At 51.8% G+C, this 8,821-nt stretch overlaps 1 protein-coding gene across 1 annotated transcript in view; it reads left to right on the plus strand.

The window, feature by feature from the left end:
- Positions 1-6,688, plus strand: part of REXO1 (REX1, RNA exonuclease 1 homolog) — a gene marked incomplete at its 3' end in the record, with an annotated part of 50,421 nt that extends 43,733 nt beyond the window's left edge. The window contains exons 10-12 of the mRNA XM_015418818.1: positions 3,640-3,753; positions 5,373-5,446; positions 6,578-6,688. Of these exons, the coding sequence (XP_015274304.1) occupies positions 3,640-3,753; positions 5,373-5,446; positions 6,578-6,688 (299 nt within the window). The remainder of the gene's footprint in view (positions 1-3,639; positions 3,754-5,372; positions 5,447-6,577) is intronic.
- Positions 6,689-8,821: the final 2,133 nt, after the last annotated feature.

An 8,821-nucleotide genomic window follows, 5' to 3' on the forward strand; every position in this document is an offset into this window, starting at 1 on the left:
CGATTCGAGTCCTGTAACCCCCTAAAGGCCACCAAGATTTTCGGGGTGAGCGTTGACTCTCGGAAGCTCGTACCCTCAAAATCTCGTTGGTGTCTAAGGCAGTGCTGGGCTTGAATCTAGCGGTTCTTTCTGAAACTGAGATCCCGGCGGGAGGGGGGACCACGGACGGTTCAAGTAGATCACATTGGGCTTGAGGGTCCAGCGGCCGTTGGTGTTGTCAGCTCTGCGCCTTCACATAGTGTGATCAGAGGTGATGACTATCTAGGGTGCGGTGCTCATCTCCGTTTCCAAGCCGAAGAGCCAGCACTGTCCGAAGACATTTCCGTGGTCATGTGGCCGGCATGACTAGACGCCGAGGCGCACAGAACGCTGTTACCTTCGCAGCGAAGCGGTACCTATTTATCAACTTGCAATTTCTTGCTTTCGAACTCCTAGGTTAGCTGGAGCTTGGACCAGAGACAGGAGCTCACTCCGTCATGCGGCAGTTGGGTCTTGAACTGCCGAACTACCGACCTTCCGGTCCACAGTTCAGTGTCTTAACCACTTGAGCCACCGCCACCGCAGTGACTTAATAACAGTGCAACATTATAAGCAAACTAGCTAACAATAACATCTAAAAAAAGCTGAAAGGGGGAAGTTTTACGCACTCAGGATGTTAATATAATGAAAAGTGCAAATACTTCTTAGGCAGTACATTCTCGCTCTTGAGTTATTTGAAATAAAATCCAAGGAACAATACCATTTTCCTACAAAACGTGACTGATAGGTAAAATTGTCTGCAGTTACCAGCTGATCTGAGATTTTGTCCATCGCTACAAAGTCCCATGCCTTTTAAAAAAACCACTGCTTAATTGTGGGAATCTCATCTGACTTCCATTTCTGAGCGAATAAGATTTTTGCGGCTGTTAGTAGTACGGCAACATGTTCTTGTCTTTGCTTCGGGATATCATTATCTGGCCAGAGATTCAACGAGAGAATTTCAGGTTTAGGTGGGATTACATGGTGAGTGATACCTTCTATAATTTTAAGACTTTTAGTCCAAAATGGCTTTTGGACACGTCCACCAGTAACGAAGACATGCCCCTACATTCTGAGAGTCTTTCCAACATAACGGGCTACTTAATGATTTGTAATTGAGAATGTTTCTGATTGGAGCGACAGACATGGAAAGAGCCAGGCAGAGCTGCTCCCTGTCTTTAGTCAGTTAGCAACCCTTGGGGTAAGTAGCACTAGTCTCTTCCAGCACACTCCCCCATTCCCACCCCCACCCCCAAAAAGATCAAGGTAGATGCAGTCCAGGGCATCCGTGCATCATTTCATTTTTGCCTCTGGGTCCGTGCCGCAGTTCTGCGTTCTACCACAAGGTGGCACAAAGGTGCCGAATCTTGAGCACTTGAAAAGACTCCGACCCTCTTTCTCTTTGGCGCCAGCTGCAGAAACGCCAGCGTTCGTTCTGGCGTTGGAGCGGCTTCCCAAAGATCTTGTAAATGGAGGGATGTTGTCAGCTCTGCGCCTTCACATAGTGCGATCAGAGGTGATGACTGTGTAGTGGGGGGTGGTTCTCGAAGATACACCATCGTTTGAAACTGTTCTCACTTGAGAAGGTTTCTTTTGTTTTAATATTTTTAGTTAGGTAAAGTAATAGGTAAACGATAGGTGAAGTAAAGGTAATGGTTTCCCTCGCTCGAAAGCCAGTCGAATCCGACTCTAGGGTGCGGTGCTCATCTCCGTTTCCAAGCCGAAGAGCCAGCACTGTCCGAAGACGTTTCTGTGGTCATGTGGCCGGCATGACTAGACGCCGAGGCGCACGGAACGCTGTTACCTTTGCACCGAAACGGTACCTATTTATCAACTTGCAACGTCTTGCTTTCAAACTGCTAGGTAGGCAGGAGCTGGGGCCAGAGAAGGGAGCTCACTCCGTCATGTGGCACACTCAGGTCTTGAACTGCCGAACTACCGACCTTCCGGTCCACAGTTCAGTGTCTTAACCACTTGAGCCACCGCAGTGACTTAATAACAATACAACATTATAAGCAAACTAGCTAACAATAACATCTAAAAAAAAGCTGAAAGGGGGGAGCTTTACGCACTCAGGATGTTAATATAATGAAAAGTGCAAATACTTCTTAGGCAGTACATTCTCGCTCTTGAGTTATTTGAAATAAAATCCAAGGAACAATACCATTTTCCTACAAAACGTGACTGATAGGTAAAATTGTCTGCAGTTACCAGCTGATCTGAGATTTTGTCCATCGCTACAAAGTCCCATGCCTTTTAAAAAACCATTGCTTAATTGTGGAAATCTCATCTGACTTCCATTTCTGAGCGAATAAGATTTTTGCGGCTGTTAGTAGTATGGCAACGAGTTCTTGTCTTTGCTTCGGGATATCCTTATCTGGCCAGAGATTCAACAAGAGAATTTCAGGTTTAGGTGGGATTACATGGTGAGTGATACCTTCTATAATTTTAAGACTTTTAGTCCAAAATGGTTTTTGGACACGTCCACCAGCAATGAAGAAATGTCCCTACATTCTGAGAGCCTTTCCAACATAAAAGGTAAAGGTTCCCTTGCTCGAAAGCCAGTCGAATCCGACTCTAGGGTTGCGGTGCTCATCTCCGTTTCAAAGCCGAAGAGCCAGCGCTGTCCAAAGACGTTTCCGTGGTCATGTGGCCGGCATCACCAAACACCCGGGCGAACGGAACGCTGTTCCCTTCCAACCGAAGCGGTACCTGTATTACCTACTAGCAATTTCTTGCTTTCGAACTGCTAGGTTGGCAGGAGCTGGAACTAGAGACGGGAGCTCACTCCATCATGCGCGGCACACTCAGGTCTGAACTACCGACCTTCCACAGCTCGCAGTTCAGCATCTTAACCACTTGAGCCACCATAACGGGCTACTTAATCATTTATAATTGAGAATGTTTCTGATTGGAGCAACAGACGTGGAAAGAGCCTGGCAGAGCTGCTCCTTGTCTTTAGTTAGTTAGCAACCCTTGGGGTAAGTAGCACTAGTCACTTCCAGTACACTCCCCCATTCCCACCCACCCCCCAAAAGATCAAGGTAGACGACTTTTGGCGGGGCATCCAGCAGTCCAGGGCATCCGTGCATCATTTCATTTTTGCCTCTGGGTCCGTGCCGCAGTTCTGCGTTCTACCACAAGGTGGCACAAAGGTGCCGAATCTTGAGCACTTGAAAAGACTCTGACCCTCTTTCTCTTTGGCCCCAATGGTGCCCTTAAGCAAGCTGCAGAAACGTGGGAGCGGCTTCCCAAAGATCTTGTAATTGGAGGGAAAGAAGGCGAGAGAAGAAGAAGAGAAGAGATTGGATTTATACCCCGCCCTTCACTACCCAAGGGAGTACGCCTGGGTGGAGCTGGGATCGGCGTTCCCTCTACGCTGAGTTCGTGTGAGCCGGCTCACAGTTTTTTAGCCTCCGGCTCACACATTCTCTGTCTCCGCTCAGGGAGGACGGCTCCACAGCAAGCTAATTTATGCAGCAGCCAAATGGCTCGCTCACCACTTTAATGCCAGTGGCTCACAAACCAGAATTTTTGCTCACAAGACTCCACGGCTTAGAGGGAGCGTTGGCTGGGATCTTTGCCTTTCAACCCCCCCCCCCTTTATGTATGTGTTTAAAGGTTCCTGCAGAGTTTGTTGCCGCTGTGGGACGGAGTACATGGTGACGCCGGCCGGGAACTGTGTCCGGAAGGAGGAGTGCGTGCACCACTGGGGGCGGCTGCGCAAGCAAAGGGGTAAGGTGTGCCCTGAGTGGCCTTTCATTTATCCTTGGTTTGCCCCCTTGGAGAGGGGTTCAGAACCTTCGGCCGAGGAGAGGAGGTCTGGATTCGAGTTCCTGCTTCGCCTTGAAGCCTTACCTTACTTTGTCTGCTAGTTGTGAGGACGACATGCAGAGAAGCTTGGGGGGAGAGTGTTCCCTCTAAGCTGAGTTCGTGTGAGCTAGCTCACACATTTTTTTCTCCGCTCAGGAAGGACGGTTCCAGAGCAAACGTATGCAGTAGCCAAATCGCTCGCTCGCAGCTTTTATGCCAGCAGCTCACAAAGTAGAATTTTTGCTCACAGGACTCCACGGCGTAGAGGGAGCATTGGAGAGCATATGGTCCGTCTCTATGCTTGCAATTTAAACGGAAGTCTGTCCTTCCGCAGGTGCTAAGAGAGGTCTCTCTAGACACTATCTAGCTGTCCAGTTTTTATCCTGACCTTGGTGTAAGGAGCTTGGGGGAGTGTAGGTAGACCCGGCATTTCACTCCTTGGCTTCCTCCAAAATCTAAGCCTGACAAGCATATGCACTGTCCCCGACTGAAGGCACCCCAAGTTCTGCCTGCATCGGAGTCACCCAGGGTGCCTCTGGGGAGGGCTAGAATTCTCTTTAAAAAGGGATTTTGGACAGACTGAAGTTTGGTGATTGTTCCAGCCCCAGACCTCAGCGCCATACGGAAGCCGAGGGGGGGCAGCCTTACTCCGGTATAGATCTCCTTTTTTATCCGCAACAGCCCTGTGAGGTAGGATGGGCCGGGAGAGGGTGAGTGACTGGCCTGTGGTCACTTGGAGATCTTCATAGCGGGGTGGCGGGGAGGTTGATCCCAGCGGGGCTTCCAGTCCGACACTCAAACTGCCAGCCGCCAAGGTGGGTAGGGGCAGAGGGCGGTGCTGGGGCTGTGCGCTGGTCAGAACCAAATTGGGCCATTCACGCTGCTCCTACCTCTGGCCTCCAGTGGGAGCCAAGGCTGCTTGTGTTCAGAGGCACTGAGCCTCAGAATCCCAGTGCCAGGAGGCAACATCCGGGGAAGGTCTTGGCTTCCGTGCCCTGCTGTTGGCCCTCCAGAGAAACTGGTTGGTCGCTGTGTGAGACAGGATGCTGGACTAGAGGGACCCTCACTGGTCTGACCCAGCAGGGCTCTTCTTATGTTCTTATCAGGGAAGGCCTCTGCCTCTATGCCCTGTTGCTGGCCCTCCAGAGGAACTGGTTGGCCATTGCGTGAGACAGGATGCTGGGCTAGAGGGACCACTGGTCTAATCCAGCAGGCTTCTTCTTATGTTCTTATCAGGGGAAGGCCTTGGCCTCTGTGCCCTGTTGTTGGCCCTCCAGAGGAACTGGTTGGCCATTGCGTGAGACAGGATGCTGGGCTAGAGGGACCACTGGTCTAATCCAGCAGGGCTCTTATATTCTTATCAGGGGAAGGCCTTGGCTTCTATGCCCTGTCGTTGGCCCTCCAGAGGAACTGGTTGGCCCCTGTGTGAGACAGGATGCTGGACTGGATGGGCCACTGGTCTGACCCAGCAGGGCTCTTCTGGTGTTCTTGCGCAAGCGTGCCCGGGTGTCTTCTCACTTTGTGCTCCTCTTTATTTTCAGTGCCTGGTGGCTGGGAGACGCACTACAGCTGCTGCTCGGGAGTGGTGGGTTCGCCAGGCTGCCAGGTGGCAAAAGTGAGTGTGGCACTGCCTTCTGTAGAGCGGGGTTGTCGGTATCTCTGCTTCCACGCCGTCAGCTCCAGCAGCTCTCCCAGCCTCGCCGCCCGAGGGTTTTGTAATTGCACATGCCGAGGACTGAACCGGGGACTTTGTGTTTGCGCAAAGCTTGATGGGGAGGCTGCGTGCGAAGCCGCCTTCCCTCCGGTCCAGTTGAGCCCGGGATTGAGCCTTGGCCCTCCTGCGTTGCCAAGCAGGCGCTCTGCCTCTGAGCCTCAGCTCCCATCAACAAGATTGGGGACATTCAGTAAACCACAAAATAGGACTGGAAGTCTGAACGACAGACCCAAATCATGGCATCAGTGTTAACATGACCTATAAAGTGATGCAAAGTGATGCCGTGTGGAGCCAGCCCACAGCAACCCGTGCGCACAGTGGGTACAGCCCACGGTCCCCGGTCGTTTCTCCAAGTAACTTTGTGACGAGCCTCCTTTAATAATTTTAGTTCTGCATAATTTGCGGAAAGCCAGGGACTCAGTTGCTTTGCTTTCGCGTCCCCTCTCCCCGGGGGCAGGAAGTTCTCCTGAAAAGGTGGCGCTAGCAACCATACGAGATGGCAGAGGCAAATGCTGCCCCCCTGGGCCTGCTGGGCAGCGCGCCCTCGCCTGCCTTTGGGCTGGCGCGCCTTACCTAGGAAGGACCTTGAGATGCAGTAGAAGTCCCGTCCTTGAAACAGGCCACTGCCTGCCCACAAGCCCCTGAAGAATGACTCAGGCCAGCGAGAAACTTAAAATCCAGAACAAAAAAAAAAGTTTCGGATCATCCTTTTGAAGATCCAGCTGACTGGATGTCATGTGGCGGGGAGTTCCACAGGGGAGGGGGATGCCACTGCAAAGAAAGGGGGATGCCTTCATCCCCGGCCATCATGCCTCACGTGGCCAGTGGGACTTAGAGCAGACATAAAGTTTACCTGTTCCTCTCGCTGGGTTCTACTGAAATTTCGAGAGCAATTTATTCTCTCCCGGTGCCAACTGCTTCAAAGGGGAAAGCCTCGGCACAGCCTACAGTCTCTCTCGCTCTCGCCTCCCCCCTTTTTGAAATCTCTCCGGAGTAGCGTCGGCTTCCTCACTTCCCTGCCTTTCTTTCCAGCAACACGTCCAGGACGGCCGGAAAGAGAATCTGGCGGGCTTTGTGAAGACCTTCGAGAAGCTGCCCAGTGCGGAGGGCTATCCGGGCATCTACGCCTTGGACTGTGAAATGGTGAGCACCTGGGCTTAGGTAGGAGGACTGGGTAAGGGCAGGCCATGTCTCAGTGGCAGAGGATCTGCTTGGCCTGCAGGAGGCCCCAGGTTCAATCCCTGGTAGGGATGTGCATTCAGTTAGTCTGAACCCCCGAAAATGGCCCACTCGGGCCTCTTTCGGGCTCCTGCAGGCCAATTCAGAGTCTCTGATCTGATTCGGCCCCGTTATATCCTATGGGCCATTGAAGTCAACGGTGAAAACAAAGGGTATATTCTGGGAGCTGGAGAGAGGGAGGTTTGAGGGAGAGTCTCCAAACTCGCAGGGTAGCTGCTGGAGCCTCTCCCCAAGATACCCACCATGTTTCAAGAACATTGGACCAGGGGGTCCAATTCTATGGGCCCCCAAACAGGTTGCCCCCATCCCCTCCATTGTTCTCTATGGTGGGAAAAAAGTAACAAGCCTCTCCCTCAAACCCCCTCTGCTCCAGCCCCAGAATATACCCTACGTTTTCACCATTGACTTCAGTGGCCCATAGGATATAATGGGGCCGAAATTGACATTCGGCTGGCCAAAAAACTCCCCAGTCAGCTGGTACTGCTGAAATTGACATGTGGGAGTCTTTCTGCCTGCCTAAATTGATTCTGCCCGATTCGGCCAAATCCAAATCGGGCCGAATATTTTTTGGGGGGGCACACCCCTAATCTCCAGTTAAAAGGAACGGGCAGGAGAGCCATTGGCAGTCTGAGTAGACAAGACTGACCTTGGCGGACGGTCGGATTCAGTCTGTGGGTTGATGGGGGTGAGTGAGCGGAACCCTGACGTTTTCCGCGCAAACGGGCCTCCCCGCTCCCGCACTTCTAGTCCTCCGCCTCTTCCACTCGTTTCCGCAGTGGTATTTTCAGTCCAAGAGGCAAGAATGAAATTTGCCCTCTTTTGCAGCGCAGCGTCAGACTTCCCTGTTTCCAGGAATTCCCTTGCTGCGCCACAAGAGGGGGCAACCTTCGTTTTGGCCCCTCACACCAAAAATACCTCTGCGGAAACTAAAGAAAGCGGCAAAGGAATACAATTGCAGGAGAGACGAGATCCGTTTGTGCGGAAAACGTCCCTGTGGGATTCTGTGCTCGCCTAGTCCACGTTTTCCCACCTAAATCAATGGTGCACCTGTTGGTCTTGCATTCACTGTTGCTCTTTGGGGCACCCGAGCTCCGTTTCCCAGGCACCTGGGGTCTATTTTGGCCACCTCTCTGGTCTGAGTCTGGCTGGAAGAACTTCTGGGTATAGACTACCTTTGAGCTTCAGGGTGCAAGAGAAGGCGGGACGTAAATGAAATTTTGAAAACGATGCTGTCCCGATCTTTGTTTTGGTTGGGCGCAAAGTATGGCGGACGGGGAGACTCAGCCAATGCCCACTCTCTGTCGCGTCACTCGCAACTGCCTGTCGTTTCCCCCCCCCATCCGTTTAAAAAACAGGTAACCTGCCTAAGTAAAAGTAACAAATAAAAACTGCTTCATAACGTGGACTCCTGTATTGAAACCATCCATCTAGGCAAGTTGAAAAGAACGATATTTAAAAGCAGTTTTAAAAAACGCACACAAAGCAAAGAACAGAATAAGAACAGTGGAGCAGTAGAAACCGAACTGTAAATGGAGGGTGCAGGGAAATTAGTCGAACCAGCTGAGCAGGAGCAGGAGAGAGAGCTGCTAGAGGGGTGAGTGTTTTTTTTTACTTGCTTTCAGCTGAGGGGATTCAGCTGAGGATATTGTGTGGGAAAACGTGTGTTTAGCAGTGTGTGGAAGTGCTTAGAGTTGTTGCAGAGTCCTGGCTGATTGAGAGAGGGAGAGGAAGGGGCACTGTTTGACTGGGATTGACTGTAATTGAGAGGAAGTGGAAGGGGCATTGTTTTAGGGGTTTTCCTAGCCAGAGTTAGCAACCAAGTCAAGGGGCCAGCATTCGCTCCATGCAGCAGGGCTCCATGTATCTTGGGGGGCTGCCTCTCCTCCTCTTGGCCAATGGGCTAGTTGCTGTCCAGGAACCCAGCCCCGCTTCCCGAGCCCTCTTTGCGAGAGCTTTGAACGCTGTCAGTAAGACCCTGGATACAGCTGAGGATATTGTGTGGGAAAACCTTCGCCTAGGGACTCTTAGACTAGGGGC

This window comes from Gekko japonicus, unplaced genomic scaffold (assembly GCF_001447785.1).
Source record: "Gekko japonicus isolate JY-2015 unplaced genomic scaffold, Gekko_japonicus_V1.1 scaffold1421, whole genome shotgun sequence".
Lineage (NCBI taxonomy): Eukaryota > Metazoa > Chordata > Lepidosauria > Squamata > Gekkonidae > Gekko > Gekko japonicus.